General features: G+C 37.8%; 1 protein-coding gene across 12 annotated transcripts in view; it reads right to left on the bottom strand.

Annotated features, from left to right (window-relative positions):
• The window catches only part of BIRC6 (baculoviral IAP repeat containing 6), a 197,421-nt gene that overhangs the window by 160,767 nt on the left and 19,008 nt on the right, over nucleotides 1-17,646 (bottom strand). For all 12 annotated transcript variants that reach the window (XR_004903615.1, XM_036027815.1, XM_036027820.1 and 9 more), the window contains exons 2-5: nucleotides 12,665-12,846; nucleotides 10,866-11,003; nucleotides 3,919-4,112; nucleotides 1,054-1,165 (exon numbers count right to left, since the gene is read on the bottom strand). Coding sequence is in view for 11 of the 12 variants with exons in the window: in XM_036027815.1 (XP_035883708.1) it covers nucleotides 1,054-1,165; nucleotides 3,919-4,112; nucleotides 10,866-11,003; nucleotides 12,665-12,846 (626 nt within the window). In the remaining variant the exon portion in view is untranslated. The remainder of the gene's footprint in view (nucleotides 1-1,053; nucleotides 1,166-3,918; nucleotides 4,113-10,865; nucleotides 11,004-12,664; nucleotides 12,847-17,646) is intronic.

Here is a 17,646-nt window from a genome sequence, read left to right as displayed (position 1 = left end):
ACTGTTAGGAAAAATGGTTCATATTTAATCCTTAATTGAAGAAAATAATTCCAGTAATTCTAGTATTAGCCAGTCTTCAAACCACTCTAATTGAAAAATATGAAAAACTTTGAATAAAATATTCAAATATCTAAAATATTCTGATTTAATTTTAGTTAACATATTCAGAAACACTTCAAGATAACCAAGGAATAATCACTCTTTAGATTCTTCATAACAGTAACTTCAATGTATTTCAAAGTTCTGAATTTTAAAATTAAATAAACAAGCTTTATGTAAAACTGACACATAAATATTAGATGACTTTATCAATGGTAAAACAGTGGTAAGCCAGTCTACTACACTCAGCTGAAGTTTCTTTTAATTAGTAATTATGCCTATCTGAAAAAATTTTTCTTAACTTTCCTCTACTTAGTTTGGTGAAACTCTCCGTAACATCCCATTCTCCTGTCTTCTGTCACACTAATCCTTACAATGTAGACCTGCCCCTTTCCCCTCAACGATGACTATTTTCCTTGACTAAATCATTCCTCTTTCTGCACAAGGTCTTAATCAGTTCTTTAATATATTCTGTATTCAGGTTGTATTTTACTACTTCCAATGCTGCAACTACAGTTATCTATATATGGATAACTTGCATCCCAAATAAAGTTAGAATTATCAGGAGTAACTATAATGTGTTGCTTTTACTGAATTAACCCTAAATAGCTATTACTATGTTATGAATGAAGAAATCAAAATTGAAAATAAACACATATCCAAAGAGAAGACTTTTAAAAAAGCATACCTGAAAAATACTGGCTATATTTCTATAAAAAAAAAATAGTTGTGAAGAAGCATTAACTCAGCTCTTAGCTACCTTTAACAATTTCTTTCCTTTTCATACACAATACATGACACAGAAAACAATATTATGATCAAAAATGTAAGAACAAAAACCACTCGGATAAGGTATACATACAAGCACACAGACAGGATATATAAAATATGTTTTTGAAAAAGTTGTGGTTTTTTTGGTGAATAAAATGGTGTTTTTTTGATAATCTGTTTTACCTGATGATAAAATCCAGCTTGAGCCATGGGATCTGGTTGTGCCCATCGATAACCTACGTGAGGCCATGATGTAAATGTCTCCCGTCTGTTAGCTTCACTATACATTAATGATCTAAAAGTAAACATACTTTATGTAATCAAAGTTAGGCATCAAATGACAGTGACACTCCTATTCACACCGAAAAAAATATTCCACTACAAATCAACAAAAACTGGAAAGGGTCTAATGGCCATAAACAAATTTGTATTTTAAACTAAAAATGATCAATTTCAGAATTTCCCTTAAACAGGGTAGGGAAAAAAAAATCTGACTGATGGGCGCAAATGATAAACAATTTCAGGGGCTCATTAAATTAACTGATGTTACATAATTACCAAACAAGGAACACAAAATCTAGAAATGCAGAGGCAGAGAGCCGTACACTTTCATCATGAGCCAAGTTTTGCACTGTAGGTGGATAAAATCACAACCGAACAGTGGTTTTACCCCAACCATATCAAGAAAGTGTTTTCTAAGTTTGTATGTTTAAGTAGAAGGCAGTTTTTTGTTCCTTCTCCAGAGAAATCTTTTTACAGGAAAAGTTGTACTCTCCACAAAATTATCAAAAAAGTAAATCTTCATTATGTTTTCATAGTAAAATATATGAGCTCACTGAGTGTGAACCTGTAACAGAGAGCATTAGAGTATTTTTTTAAAAGATTGTACCAAAATCAGAAAAAGTCCAAACAGCTTCAAGTAAGAAAAAACTAGTAAGCAAAATTTATTCTTCCTAACTCAAACGTGTAATTGCTAATAGAAAGGGGGAAAAAAGAGGATGTGGTAAAGGTCATCACAATGAGACCAGAAAAATATTTTCTCTTCAATTTCTTCCTTCAATCAGTACATGATTTCCTATGATACTGCTATTGAACTTAGGTTTAACTCAGTTGTTTTCCAGTTTGAAAAAAGCAATGCTGTTGGGTTAGAAGAGCCTTATCCCTGAGAGGCCATGGATGACTTTAAGACCTGTATCAGCCTTAGAAAAACATCTCCTTAGTTCTATAACCAAACAGAACTGCAATACCATCCAACTGAACCTAATTCAAACCTCCAACAGGCCTAAGTCCCCTGAGGTTCTCATAAGGTTCTTAGATTCATTTTAATGAAACAAATACCACAGACAACATAAAAATTAGTATTTTGAGACATTTTAACACCTCCAGAAACACTGAATATCCTATCCAATCAATGTATTTCCTAAAATAAAATATTACACTGATTTCTTTAGAATCCCTGCTACTGTTTGCAATAAAAATAGCTCTGAGGGGCTGTTTTATAATCTCAAGATAAGAATAGCTCTCAGACAAGAAACATTTATTCTAAGTACACATTTCTCCCTCTCTAGACATATTCCAAAGAATATTTTAAGGAAAGCCACAGCACATACCACCTGATAGTTATTCAGATTAAAAATGAGTTTCTATACTTTACCCAAAAGATAGCAATATTGCTACATAATATAAAAATTCTTTGCAAATTTTAATACAACTCATAGAAGTTACTTATATAATAAAACCACTTTTAAAAAGGCAACTGATTGCCCTGGCTGGTATGGCTCAGTGGATTGAGTTCCCAGTCGGGGTGCATGCCTGGGTTACAGGCTGGGTCCCCGGTGGAGGTGTGCGAGAGGCAACCACACACTGATGTTTCTCTTCCTCTTTCTCTCTCTCTTCCTCACTCTCTAAAATAAGTAAATAAAATCTTTAAGAAAAAAGGCTACTGATTAAGCAAAGTCTCAGTTTACCAAGAGATAAACCAGTAAATACTGCAAACTTAAAAAACATAATAGAAGTTTTTTAAAAGTTAATTTCTTCACTAGTGCCTTTGCTAACATCAGCATGTACCATTTATAAATGTACTCTAGAAAAGCATAGAAAGTTACAATTTGCGTCAATGAAAATGTGAAAACAAAATGTTAATGCAAAGGCAAATGTGAAAAAACTTTTCAACTTAATATTTCAGTATAGCAGCTTTAAATTTCACTGCTTTTGTTATTTTGTCACTGATAAATGTTATTTCAAGTGACAAATCATTTAAGATTCTAAATGAATGCACTACTGGTCTTTTAATTAGTTTTACTCAAAGAAGAATCTCAATAAATCTCTATTAAAAAACATGATGATTGAGGTATGATTTCTGTAATATGTTTTAAATCCAGGGCAGGCAACATAAAAATCTTAATTCAAAATTGTCCTCATTAATTTTTTTAACCCTTTTCATATTTTTAAGTAGAAAATAATTTGTGGTTCTTATACTTAGATTCTGGCATGGTTTTTAATTTATCCAAATTTATCTCAAAGGTCACAAAATTTCTCCCTGGCTGGTAGCTCAGTTAGGATGCCATCCCACTACACCAAGGTTGAGGGTTAGATCCCTGGTCAGGGCACATACAAGAATCAACGAAAGAATGCATAAAAGGGTGGAACATCAATGTTTGTCTCTCTCTCTCTCTGTCTCTATCTCTCTCTCTCAAATCAGGAAGAAAATCATAAAACATTACAAAATTTCAATGAGAAAAATAATTTTTATATAGTGAATGATTACAATACTTTTAAATTGACTATTTACTAGGCAAGTAAGAAGCTAAAATTTTCAAAATACAGTTTTATGACCCTTTTAAATACATTCCAAGCACCAAAACAAGAAACAATTCAAGTGGCAGTTTACTTCACTTCAGTATTTTAATAGAAATGTCAATCTGAATGGTTTTCATTAACGTTCTGAAAAACTTTTTTAATCATCAAATTTATACTTGTTCTTAGTAAATTCAAAAACTCATCAATTCAAACTCGGTGTCCTATCCCTTTAGAAGCAAGAAGTTATACCTGTCCACAGAACGGCCAGGCCCCACTCCGAGTTCGGGACGTGCACTAGGTAAGAGGTAAGACAACCTGTCCATCACTGAGGACGCCACAGGTAAGGCAGCAACATTTTGATTTATTTTCTTGAGTTCATTCACAATGGCACTGGCAATGGATTTTAACACATGATGAGGAAGATGAAATGTGACTGTGGCCCACTGAAAGAAAATGAAGAGTATAAGCAAAGGAAAATGTACTCAGCGGTTTTAAGCAAAACCATAGTATATACATTATAAAATAAAGAACTACTTATCAGTCTCAAGTCAGTTTACTTCATTAATTTATCAGTTAAACAGAAACTTGCAAGCAATTATGAAAACAATGAAATCACAACTTATCACCCTAAAAAGATAGTTTAGAACCACAAGGTGACACATCTTCTCACATAGCCCATCCACAACCAAGGAAAACTAAAATCACCTGCAATTTTTCATATTCCTCCAGCACATATACAGTGCTAAACACAAACAAGGCACTCAAATATCTCCATTCATAAGAATACAGTTGTACAATTTATCACTTCTGAGGCAGATGAGAAATTACTTTGGCTTAGTACATTCGTATGTATTTATCGCTGTGGTCAATAAAATTCATCAGAAGTACTAACTAAAAGGCACAGGTCTTGTGGTTGCACAGACTTGGATTCCAAGCCCATCTTCACCATCAGCTACAGTACCTACATCAAATGAACTTCAGTTTCCTGCTCATGTGAATGAAATTGGGAAAACAAATACCTATTTACATAATGTTCTTATGAGAGCTTACGTGAGGACTGGTACAGTGTTTAACAGAGCAGGCATTTGAAAATTGTTAACCACAATTATTTAATATTAAAATAATTACTTAAAAAGTTAGACCACAAAAATGATTAAGTATTATTCTCCTAGAAATCTAAAAAGTAATCATCTTCATCTTCTATCTCTGTCTAGCACACTCTAGGCAGTCTACTTAAAATATTACTTATCTACAACATGTAACCAGAAAAACTTATGTCCGGAAATATGACCTAAATTGGTAAACAACAACAAAAAACAGAGAACAAAAGCTGCCTACTTTGTTTCTAGACCTAACCTGTTCATATGTCCAGAGCTTCTTGTCTGAAAAAGAGTCTGAATCCCTTTGAGAAAGAATCCTACAACAATGCCTCAACTGTACACTATAAATCACATTCCCAGCCTTCACCAAAGGCACCTGCGGGCGCCACTATAGTCACTGTGCAATGGGGGATAAAAAACACTGTGATCTTTGAGGCACTGCAAGGCAGCAGCACTGAACTTCACTACAGTCACCACGTGGTGGAGCACAGAAAACGTTGTGATCTTCCAGATAGTATAAGACAGCATCATTGAACTGACCTAAACCATCACAGGGGTCCACTAGTGAAAGTGGGGCCTTATGACCCATCAAGTGATTAATAGAGCTTTGGCCCAAGGCTGCCTCAGTGAGCTCTGTGTGCCCTGAACCTATCTTGCAGTTTCTCCAGTTCCCACATGCATAATTAGAAGGGATATAGAATAGGCAACTAGAAAAATTCCTACGTTCTTTATCTCTCACCTGCTCTGAGAACTATTAGGCAAGAAAGTCCAAGTGAAAGCCCCTACAACTTTCATTCCCTAAGGCCACTGCAAGAGATCTGCAAGACACAAAGGTAATCAAACTATCTCATGTCCATTCAACTGACCTGCTTGGCCTATACAGAAAGTAAATGGGGGGGGGGGGGGGGGTCATGTGTGTGTGTGTGTGTGTGTGTGTGTGTGTGTCCTCTTTTACTGATTTTGGAAAGAGGGAAAAGGAGGATGTGAGGGAAGGAACATTAATGTGAGAGAGAAACATCAACTGGTTGCCTCATGTATGTGCCCTGACTGGATATCAAACCAGTGACCTCTTGGTTTACAGGGTGACGCCCAACCCACTGAGCTACACCAGCCAGGGTGAAAGTAAATGGATCTCAAAGAATGAATGTGGATTGTAAACTACCAGGCGAAGACTTGAACTGCAGCTGCTGTTCCAGATGGTATATTATTATACAAGCAGATCAAAATCCCTTGATATCTGGTAGGTAATTACATTTCTGTCAAATACTTTTTTCCCTCTACTAATTTTAAAGGACCATACAAAAATAGCTGCCATAACAATCAATCTTGGTAGTCTTACCCTAGGACTAAATCTCATACTCTTTACCATAATCTAGTCTATAGAAATCCTGATCAACCTAACATCCTGCAGATCACCACAGTGGTCTACCACATTGATAACATCATGCTAATTGTCCAAATAAGGAGAAAGTAGCAAGAAACTGAAATGCCTTAGTAAGACATCCACAAGCCAGAGAGAATCAGTTATCCCCGAAAAGCTCAGAGTCCTGCAACCTCTGTCTGCAGGTCCAATGGCTTGGACTTGTCAGGATATTTCCTCCAAGGTGCAAGACAAGGTGCTGCTACAACTTGTAAAAGCAAATACTGAAAAAGAGGCTTAATGCTTCGTGGGCCTAACTGGATTTTGAATGGATCGAATATTCATCATACTTGAGTGTGCTGCTCTAACTTAATTATCGAATAATACATAAGGTACAGAACCAGAAGTTCTGCTGGAGGGCCAGGCTGAACTGTGAAGCTCTACCATTTATAGTTTTTTGGCATATTCAATGACACTAGAAGTGACAAGTAAAGACGCTCTAAGGCAAAGGTCTGCAACCTTTTGGTGGGGGACAGGAGACACTGCTCAGGGTGGGGGATTGGAAGGTAGGGCTCAGGAGACCTTCACTTGCTCCCCACCACCACCTCCTACTGTAGACTGGGTTGGGGGAGCAGGGAGACAGGAAGCACAGCCACAGCTTCCCTTGGGGGCTGGGGACCCCTGCTCTAAGGAGTCTCTGGCAATCTGAACTGGGTCAACCACATGGCAGAAGAGTAGGGAAAAACCATGCCCTCTCCCATAAACAACTGCTCTCCTCTCAAGAAACAGTTCCTGACTTCTTAGTAGTCCCTAATAGAAATTAATACCCATCCACCCGACAAATGTCTATACAATCAGTGCTATCCATCACAAAGAAGGCATTATCTGACACACTAAACTATAATATTAGGCACATGATAACAAGTATCCTTCAAGTGGTTTATAAGAGATCAGTCCTGAGAAAGCCCAAAAGGCAAGTTTTTGGACAAGGTGAATAAGCAAGTAACTCAGATCCCCCCCCAATACCTACTCCTGTCATAATGCCTCCTCCCCATCCCACAATGCACTCCTTATGATGGCAGAAAACTGAAGAAGAAAACCCTGAGCTCTGATTTACAGATGGTTCTGCAGGTTACACTGATGCCACCCTAAAGTGGATGGCAGCAGCATCACAGCCTCAATCAGGACAGTGGTGAAGGTAAACCTTCTCAGTGGGCAGAACTTCAATCAGTACATTTGGCTGTTCTTGTTCTCTGGATTGAGAATTAGTCAGAAATAAAGATCCTCAGTGATTAAGGAACAATAAATAATGTTTTAACTGGATGGTCAGGCAGTTGGGAAGATGAGGATTGGAAGGCTGTTAACGAGTGAAAGGTAAAGGTCTATGGCTAGACCTATCAAAAGAAACAGAGTGTGAAAATATTTGTTAAATACATGAAAAGGCAACCATTCCAGAGGCAACAGACAAATATGCACTTAACATCAATGTCAGTCACCCTCTCTCCACAGCCACTCCAGTGGACCTGTACTCAAAATGCCATCAAAGAGATGGGGAGGATAGTACAGCCCAACAAGAGGAACGACCCTTCACCAAGACTAACCATATTACCGCTGTTGTTAATTGCCTAATCTGCAGATACCGAAGCTAAACAACCAGTATGACACCATTTTCCAGGGGGAACTGCCAGCTATCTGATTGCGAATTGATTATATTAGGTTCCTTCCCTTAAGAACTGGGCAGCAATTTGTCTTCACTGTAATAGAAATGTGTTCTGAATATATATATATATTTACATGTTCTGCCTATAATGCTTCTGCTATATTACATCACTGCCTGTAGACTAGCAGAATGGCTTAGACACCAGCATGGTTTTCCACACAACTCTTTGCATCTAACCAAGATAGTACTTTAAAGGAGAAAAAAATGCAACAATAGGCTTTTGCCTATAAGATGGTCTGGTCTAACAGTGGTATCCAGAAGGAGCTGGCCTGACAAAACAGTCTAATGCCCTACTAATTGAGAGAGTTGTCTGAAAGGATGGGGTTCTACCTCACAGGATTATGCTTTGAATCAACCAAAAATACATGATACAGTTTCTCCCAAGCAGGGTCAGTATTACAGTTAATAACCCATTCACAAGCTCTGTTTTAAGCTTTATGCTCTGAGGTCTTATGTCCCATGGAAAGAAGATTCCACCAGGGTACAACAACGGTTCCACTGAGTTATGTGTTAACACTGCTACCCAGTAGGAGGTAAAAAATAAGGTTATTCTTCTGGTTGGTACGATTAAAACTGACAAACAAGGGAAATTAGATTGATGCTAAATAACAGGTGCAATCAGAACTTAATGAGAACCCAGGAGATTCTCTCAGATGCCGCTGAGTCCTTTTCTGTCCAACAGTGAAAGTGAATGCATGATTACAGCAACTGAAACACAGCACCAGTGAAGATCTGGATCCTGCAAGAGTGAAGACCTGGGTCACTTCACCATGTAAAGACACCTTACCAGTTGAGATGCTGACTCCAGACAAAGGGAATACATAATAGGTAGTATAATAAGGAGGTTATAAATGTCATGTATATCCTCTTCACTATAAAATTGAGGGGCAGAGCAGCTATGTATATTTTCTTCCCTTATTACATAAATTGATGAGTGGATAGATAAATGGACAGATGTGTGGAGACTTAAGACAAATACAGAGATACAGACATATATCTAGACTTATTTTTTTAATGTAAGAATTCTTAGTTATAGTTAATTCAGTCTTTAGGTAGCAGAGTTCTGTTACCTAAACAGTTGAGACTGTAACTAACTTTTAGCAGTAGTTACTTTTTTTCTAGGGATGGATAAAACCCCTGTTGGAAGTTTGTTTCTCTCCTTTCTGGCAATGGGGAGACAGATCCTTCACTTGAAAAAACAAACAGTGCCTCTTGTTAAGTAAAAAGCACAGCATTTTTGTAGTATGAAAGTTCAAAAACATATTTATAGTGTGTATGGAGATGCTGAGAAGGCAAAGGGGTGGACTGTGCCCATTATTAAGCTCTGTCTCTTAGCTCCAAACCTACCCATTTATTCTCTGCTCTGTCATGTTGGGGCTGGGACTCTACAAACTACGTTTCTTCTCTGCCAGCCACTTTCCTGGCTAGTGGGTTCTGACAAATGAAACACAGGATGGAAATTGGAAAGCATGATAAGGGGAGCAAACCCTGCTCTTTGCTATTACTAGTCATTGCTGTCAGCATTGTTTCAACAAAAGACCTGGTAGCAGCAGTTGATTCTTCCAGCATATTTTTGTTTTGTTTTCTTAGAATTCCCAGGACTAGTCTCATAGTGCTCCCTCGGAGGTACGGCATCAGCTAACTAGCACCTCTCTTCAGAGATATGAGGCTCAGCTCCACAAGCTCTAGGCTTCACATGTGCCAGAGCCATGGGACCCTTTCTCTACGTTTGTAGGGTCTGACCTGAGCTCTTGCTCCTCCAGACCTAGGGAAGAGCTGCTTCCATCTGCATGTCTCCTCAATGTGTTTTTCAGTTTTTTGGTTCTCAAACACCTGTTAAATCAATTCCTTACAATAAACTCTCTGTTGGAACACACAGTATGGTTTCTTTTTTTCTAAATAAAATGTCCTTTCAATGGAATAAGGGTTAATAAAATCATTGTAATCTATAGAATAAAATCCAATATAAGCACCAGAAAAATGCAGATAATCTATGAGGATTTATATAAAAGGATATTAAAGATAAATTCTTAAGTTAAAAACCCACAAAGTATATGCCAGAGTCAGAATGTTTGTTTCCTCTCCCCCACCCCCAAAATTCATCTATTAAAAATCCCGACCCCCAAAGATGATAGTATTAATAGGTAGGGCCTTTGGGAGGTACTTAAACCACAAGGTAGAAAACCTCGTGAATGGGGTTAGCATATATTAGCAAAAGAGGCTCCCGAGAGATCCCTTGACCTGTCCACCACGTTAGGACACAGGGAGAAGGCGCCAGCTATGAACAAGGAACAAGGACTTCACCAGAAGGTAACCATGCTGAATTCTTCATCTTGGACTTCCCTGCCTCCACAACTGTGAGCAATAAGTTTCTGCTGTTTACAAGCTGCTCGTCAGTGTACTCTGTTCCAGCAGCCCAAAGAGACTACGACAGTATATCACTGTACTTTTTATAATTACAACTGTGCTTGAGCAAAAAAATTATAAATGCAGAATTTATTTTCAGAAAAATGGCTTCTACCTTCTATGTTATAGCCTTCAGTATAGAAACTTTGTATGTATTACAATTATAATTTAGCAAAGAATTTAAAAGAAAAACACAAAAGAAACTAATAAAATATATCCTAGGGTTTAATTCAAAGCACCATCTCCCACACATCCTAGCCATGCAAAAAAAGATTTTTTTTTAATTTCAAAGAAAGTCCAAAATGCCCCCATTTCCTAAAACATACTCCCCATTTCTCATCGAAGCTCACAACCTGAGCCTCTTGACCAATATATGGTCAAGAAGCACAGGAGCTTTAGGAACAACAGTTTCAACAAAATAGTTTCGACTCTGAAATGACTTATAAGCACTTTTTTTAAAAGACAGAAAAATCTAAAATTGAGATATTTCCAAAGCAGGTGGGGGCAAAGGAGGACAAAAGCGAAAGTATAAAGACAAAAAAGGTGAAAAGTATATAAGTGGTTTTTTCCATTATAAACCCAAACAAGGTAATTTTTTAAATTTTCTTACCTTAGCAACTTTGTGATTTGCTGCAGTCTCATGAGATGTATTTTTTAAACCGTCTTTAAGCTGTGTGATGAACAAATCATAGCCCTCTGTACTAGAAATATCTACCTTTTCTAAACATGCTGATAAGAGCTGTTGTGCCTAAATGAAAAAGATGACCACAGAAAATTAAACAAAAAAAAAATGTTAAATGCAGATTCTCATTCAAATATTTTGATTTGTAATGATTTTGACAGGTACTATACTAAAGCTTGCTTACTTTTACTTTTCTTAACAAACTTAATCAAATAATGATCTTAAGGGCTACTACAAAATTAAATGGCATAAAGCAGTGGATTCAATGTATTAACACACAGTAAAGTTTCAACACACAGAAGCTATTATAAACCAAGGCAAGAATTTTTAAAAACTTGACAAGCTGGAACCATGAACAAAAATGACAAAGGTAAAATTTTAAAGACATAAATGTAAAGTCCTTCAATGAACTTTAAATAATCAAACTACTCAAAACCATGAAAAGCACTCGGCAGGTCAAATAAAAGTCCTTTGCATTGTTACCCATATGTTAATATGAACTACCTTAGCAAAACAAGTGGTTGATATACGAAAACAATACATCCACATTGATCCAGGCAAACATACGAACCCCACACTTTAGGCAAGAGAGTAACCAACTGACGTGGTACAGTAAAGGATGCCTGAGGTATGGGAAGGTCTAGAAACAATGTATTATGTGAACAATGTAGTTGTAATTATTTAGGTGAAAAGAGAGAAATCCAGCAACCAATGTTATGAGCTAGCAAGGTCGAGGAGGTGGTAGAAGCCAGCTAAATACCTAGCATTTCAGTCAGTGTAGTAGGAAAAATACTGACTTTGGGGTCTACTTCATATAAATGTTCAACTATTTTATTGTGATTCTATAGTTTCTTTTTGAAAAATGTGAATAGCATTGAGCGCGGGCTGCGAACCAAAGCATCGCAGGTTTGATTCCCAGTCAGGGCACATGCCTGGGTTTCAGACCAGGTCCTCAGTAGTGGGTGTGCGAGAGGCAACCACACACTGATGTGTCTCTCCCTCTCTTTCTCCCTCCCCTTCCCTCTCTCTAAAAATAAATAAATAAAACCTTAAAAAAAAAGATTACTGGTTGTCCACTAATATTTATACTTCCTCTTTTTTAACACTTAAAAATATAACCCACATCTTTACCTATCTTCTCAGCCTGATGTGGTCATATGACTAAATTCTGGCCAACAGGTAAATATGAAAAAGGCATAGGTAAGACAGTTTGTGAAAGAGAATAAGAAGGAATGAAGGAGAAAACGGGAGGAGAGAGAGAAACACAGGGAAGGAGGGAGAAAGAAAAAGGAAGGTGGGAGAGTCACACAACATTGTGCTCCGCTGGAGTTCGCCCTCCCTTTCCCGAGGACTGGGAAATGAGGCTTGGAGCAGCTGTCTTGGACCCACAAGGTAGAAGCTAGGTAGTGAGGTAAGCATAGTTACCCCAATACTTAGCCCTGCACTTCTACTGGAAAGAAAATATCTTATTTGAGCCATTGTAATTTGGGGCTCATGTTACAGTGGTTTAATCTGTACAGTTCACACTTAAATACCAGTTCAACAAGCATTAAGTAATTATGCACAGGAAAGACAAGTATTTAAATAAAGTTGTGATCAGTAAGTTAATTATTTGTTTTTATAGAGCTTTATTTATGTCCTCGAAGGACAACCTAAGTTCATTTAACAGCTAATGGGTCTGAGCGTATATTAAGTAGAAAAGTATATTAATACTTATTTCAACTTACCTCTGTAACAGGTAATTCAAGCTGAACCACATCATCCTGCTTTGAAACTGGAGTTTGCAGAGCGGTGTCTAACAACAAGATTCCATTAAGGTCCTTCCTACACCCTACTGCATAGTCATCCACAAATATAACTTTATCCACGGCAGAAATATACTGACATTTCACCTGTCCACCAGGTTTGGCTGTTAAAAGAACAAAAATTCAATACTTAAGATTTTAAGACCAATAGTCCATTAAAGATAAATGGTTACTTGGCAACTAAATACAATATATAATACTGGACTAGAAAAAAAATTGCTCTCAAGAACATTATAAGAACTAATTAGATTTTTATATATACTGTATACCAGATAAAATCATCATTGTGAAATTATCAACTTGATAACTACATCGCTGTTATAAAAAAGAGTATCACTGTTCTCAGAAATAAGCAGAAATAGACTTCCAGTCAAGGTGGAGGCGTAGGTAGACACGACTCGCCTCCTCACACAACCACAGCAACAATTACGACTAAACTACAGACCAAATATCACTCAGAACCATCAGAAATCAAGGTGAATGGAAATCCGACAACTACAGAAAGAAAACACATCAATCCAGAAGGGTAGGAGACAAGGAGATGCTGAACAGGCAGGTCCCACACCCAGGTGCAGCAGATAAAAATTCGGGAGAGATAGATCACAAGCAAGGGGTAACAGCCCCACACCAGTATCCCAGCCCAGGGTTCTGGCTGTAAAAATCAGCGGGATTGGAGTCACTGAAAAAACCTCCTGGAACCCTGGCAGCTCTTCTTAAACAGCCCTTGCCAAACATACACAGATGAACCCCCTCTGAACTAGAGCACCACCAGGGTACAGCTTGAAAGGCACAACGGCACAAGGGGGGATGTGTCTGGCATCAAGGCAAGAGCTGAGGGAAAGCTCTCTTCCACACAGAAAGGCGGGACAGAGGCCACTGTGCCTTCTTTAAGCCCTACCCTAGAGCCACAAGCAGCAGCAAAAGCCATATCTGAGACTCCACCAATCTGGTAAGCACTGCTTGCCTCACCCTGACATTAACCTGACGCTCCACCCCACCCAGCACATGGACGCCCCCAACCCCATGCCTCTGGCTAAGCAGCCCCAGGCCCAGCACTAGCAGCAACCAGCTTTGGGTCACAGTTTGGCTCTGCCTGGGAACCTTGAAGCCCAGCTCAAGTAGCAGCCATCTGCAGACTGCTATGTAGCTCATGCTGGGTTGCCCAGGGCAGAACACAGGTGGGGTCTGATCCTGACCTGCACCATCCAGGAAACCCTAGAGCCAGCACACCCAGTGGACAGCTACAGACCACAACACAGCACCACCCACCATCCCAGCACAGCTAATCCTCCACAGAGGGCGAAGGTTGGTCACAGACAGTCTTGCAGCTGACTGGCCTGGGTAAATCCCTCCCATAAACCTGACAATAGCAAACAAGGCTCAACTACAAGAGGAGAGTACCCAGTTTAGGTGATAGGGAAGGCTGTGACACTGGAGCCTACAGACCATGCTATCAAAACAAGGAGTCATAGTGTGTATAACTAATACAAAGAAACAAACACAGGGAGGCTGCCAAAATGAGGAGACAAAGAAACATGGCCCAAATGAAAGAACAGATCAAAATTCCAGAAAAATAATTAAACAAAATGGAGAGGAGCAATTTATCAGATGCAAAATTCAAAACACTTTACCAAAACACTGATTATATGGATGCTCAAGGAATTCAGTGATTGGTACAACAGCATAAAAAAAAAGCAGGCAAAAATGAAGGATATAATGGAAATGAACAATTTACAGATTTACAGGGAATCAACAGTACAGCAGATGAAGCCAAGAATCAAATCAGTAATTTGGAACACAAAGAAACAAAAAACAACCAATAAGAGCTAGAAGAAAAAAAGAATCCAAAAAACAAAGATAATGCAGGAAGTCTCTGGGACAACTTCAAGCAAACTAACATTCGCATCATAAGAGCGCCAGGAGGAAAAGAGAAGAGCAAGAAACTGTAACTCTATTTGAAAAAAATAATGAAAGAAAACTTCCCTGATTTGGTGAAGGAAACAGACATGCAAGTCCAGAAAGCATAGAGAATCCCAAACAAGACTGATGCAAAGAGGCTCACTTCAAGACACATCATAATTAGGATGCCAAAGGTTAAAGATGGAGAGAGAATCTTAAAAGCAGAGAGTTACCTACAGGGGAATTCCCACAAGGCTGTCAGTCAATTTCTCAAAAGAAACTTTGGAGGCTTTGGAAACTTTGGAAAGGATTGGCAAGACATATTCAAAGTCATGAAAAGTAGGGAGGGACCTACAGCGAAGATTGCTCAACCAAGCAAAGATATCATTTGAAATCAAAGGGCACCCTGACTGGTGTGATTCAGTGGATTGAGTGCTGGCCTGCGAACCAAAGGGTTGCTGGTTTGATTCCCAGTCAGGACACATGCCTGGGTTGCAGGCCAGGTCCCCAGTAGGAGGACACAAGAGGCAACAACACATTGATGTTCTCTCCTTTTCTCCCTCCCTCCCACTAAAAATAAATAAAATCTTTTTTTAAAAAAATCAAGAAACCTATATTAGAGTCTGATTGTGTGATTCAGTAATAAAACATCTTTTCAAACTCCTGTACAATATGGTATCTTAAGTTATACTTTTATTTACATTGCTTTGGTTCACAGTTTTAATAGCACTACTCTTCAGCAGTCAATACATTTTAATGTTATGAATAACATTAATAAACAATTTATAACCTATACTTAATTTAAATTTCCCATGCCTAGCTTTTTAAAAATTAAATTCCATTTTAGCATAAACCAGTTATTTAACAGTAACTTATTTCATTTGCCTTATGAGGTTACAATGAATTTCTCAAAGAAAGGTAAACTATGTTTTGTTTTATCTTCAAAAAAAAAGTTGCCCAAATTTATTTGGGGTTTTTAAGTAGGGGGAAAACATTCTTGTACACACCCTATACTACATACCATACCTTGTTATAATTTTGTATGGAAGATATTTGTAAAAAGACTATTAAATCTACATGGATAAACTAAAAAAGATTTTGAAGCCAGAAATTTCAAAAGAAAAAATTCAAATGTCCTTCCACCTACACTAGACATCAGGAAACTTCTTGTGAAAAGAGTAAAACAGTAAATATTTTAAACTTCAAGAGACATAATCTCTCACAATTACTCAGCTCTGCCACTAAACCACAAAAGCAGTCATAACAATATGTAAATACATGGGTGTAGACATGTTCCAATAATACTTTAGTTACAGAAACTGGAGACAGGCTGAAAGTCACAGGAGGTGGTGGCAGGCCACAGTTTGCAGACCCCTGATTGACACTAGGTAACAATGTGGATATTCTCTCTGGGCAGGGGAAACTTTACCAAAATAGAAGGTTAAAAATTCACAGCCAGACACAATAAACTGCTGAAAACTAAGAAAACTCTTGAAAACAACGGTGAAAAGCAGGTATTACTTATGAGGAAGTAGTAATTACCATAAAAACACATTTATCATTAAAAACCATGAGGTTCATTAGGAAGTGGACCATTTTTTTAAGTACTGAAAAAAATTCTGTATCTAACAAAAATATCCTTCAGAAATGAAGGTGAATTAAAGACATTCTCAGATGGAGGAATATAAAAGAAATTTTTTGCCAGAAAAGCTACTCAAAAAGACTACAAGAGGAAGCTCATCAAACAGAAAGGAAATGATTTTAGAAGTAAACTCAGAGTATCAAGAATGAGGCAAGAGCAACAGAAAAAGTAAATATCTCAGTAAATATAAACAATGATTCTTCACCTCAGTTCTTTAAAATACGAGGTCTCTCCAGAAAAAGTCCAGCCACTGTTAATATAACCAGAATGGTTTGCACAACACCAATATAAGCTGGCAGCCAATGAGAGTGGACTGGAATGTGCATGTGTGAACAATGACAATTTCATTATACTAATCAGTAGCAGCAGTAGGCGCCATGGAGTGAGCATGTGTACTGTGTGGCCATCCCGTCAAAATGACTGAGTGAGTAGAGGGATGAATCTGCATCGAATTTTGCATTAAGCTTGAACATTCCTCTGCAGAAACTATTCAGATGATTCAGAAGGCCACAGCTACGGGTAACTAGTGATTAAGCAGCTTCGTCACGACAACACGCCTGCTCACACATCACATCTCCTGCAGAGTTTTTTCGAAAAACATCAAATCACCCAGATAACTCAGTCCACTTTCCTTGGCTGCCAGGTTACATCGATATCATGCAAACTATTCTCGTTATACTAACAATGGCTGGGCTTTTTCCGGAGAGATCTCGTGTATCATTATTCCATTCCTTTTTTATCACTATCCCACAGTATGTATTGGGTACTGGTAAGTACTGGGTTGGCCAAAAAGTTCTTTTAGGTTTTTCCATGGTTTAGGTTTTCAATAACATTTTTATTTTCACCAATAATGTTACTGGATAACGTGATTTGGATATTTTTAGTATGTTGACTATCTCCCGTGTGGTATAATGTTGATTGTTCTCAATTAAATGTCTCAATTTGATTGCTATCAATTTCAACTGGTCTACCCAACCATAGAGCATCGTGCAGCAAGGAATCCCCAGCATGAAACTTCACAAGCCAATTTTTTCAGTTGCGTTTTTACCTTCCTTGGAATAGTAAAGTATAATGTGCCAAAAATGTTGCAGATTTTCTTCCACCTTCAATATTAAAATGGCTGCACAAAAATTCACCAATTTTGGTAAGTTTTTTTTTTAATGCATGCAGATATATGACAGCTATCATAATACAATCTAACAGAATTGTTCCATCCAAATGAAGTTAAAGACAACTAAGTGCTGCTAGAGCCATCTTACCAACTTTTGGGCCAACCCAATCTATACACCTAATAGAACTTCAAAATACGCACCGCAAAAATTAACAACTACAATCAGAAGTAGGCATCCATAATTACGGCTGA

This window comes from Phyllostomus discolor, chromosome 6, assembly GCF_004126475.2.
Source record: "Phyllostomus discolor isolate MPI-MPIP mPhyDis1 chromosome 6, mPhyDis1.pri.v3, whole genome shotgun sequence".
NCBI classification, from domain to species: domain Eukaryota; kingdom Metazoa; phylum Chordata; class Mammalia; order Chiroptera; family Phyllostomidae; genus Phyllostomus; species Phyllostomus discolor.
Note: the sequence above shows the minus strand (reverse complement) of the source record. Positions and strands in the feature narration are given on the sequence as shown.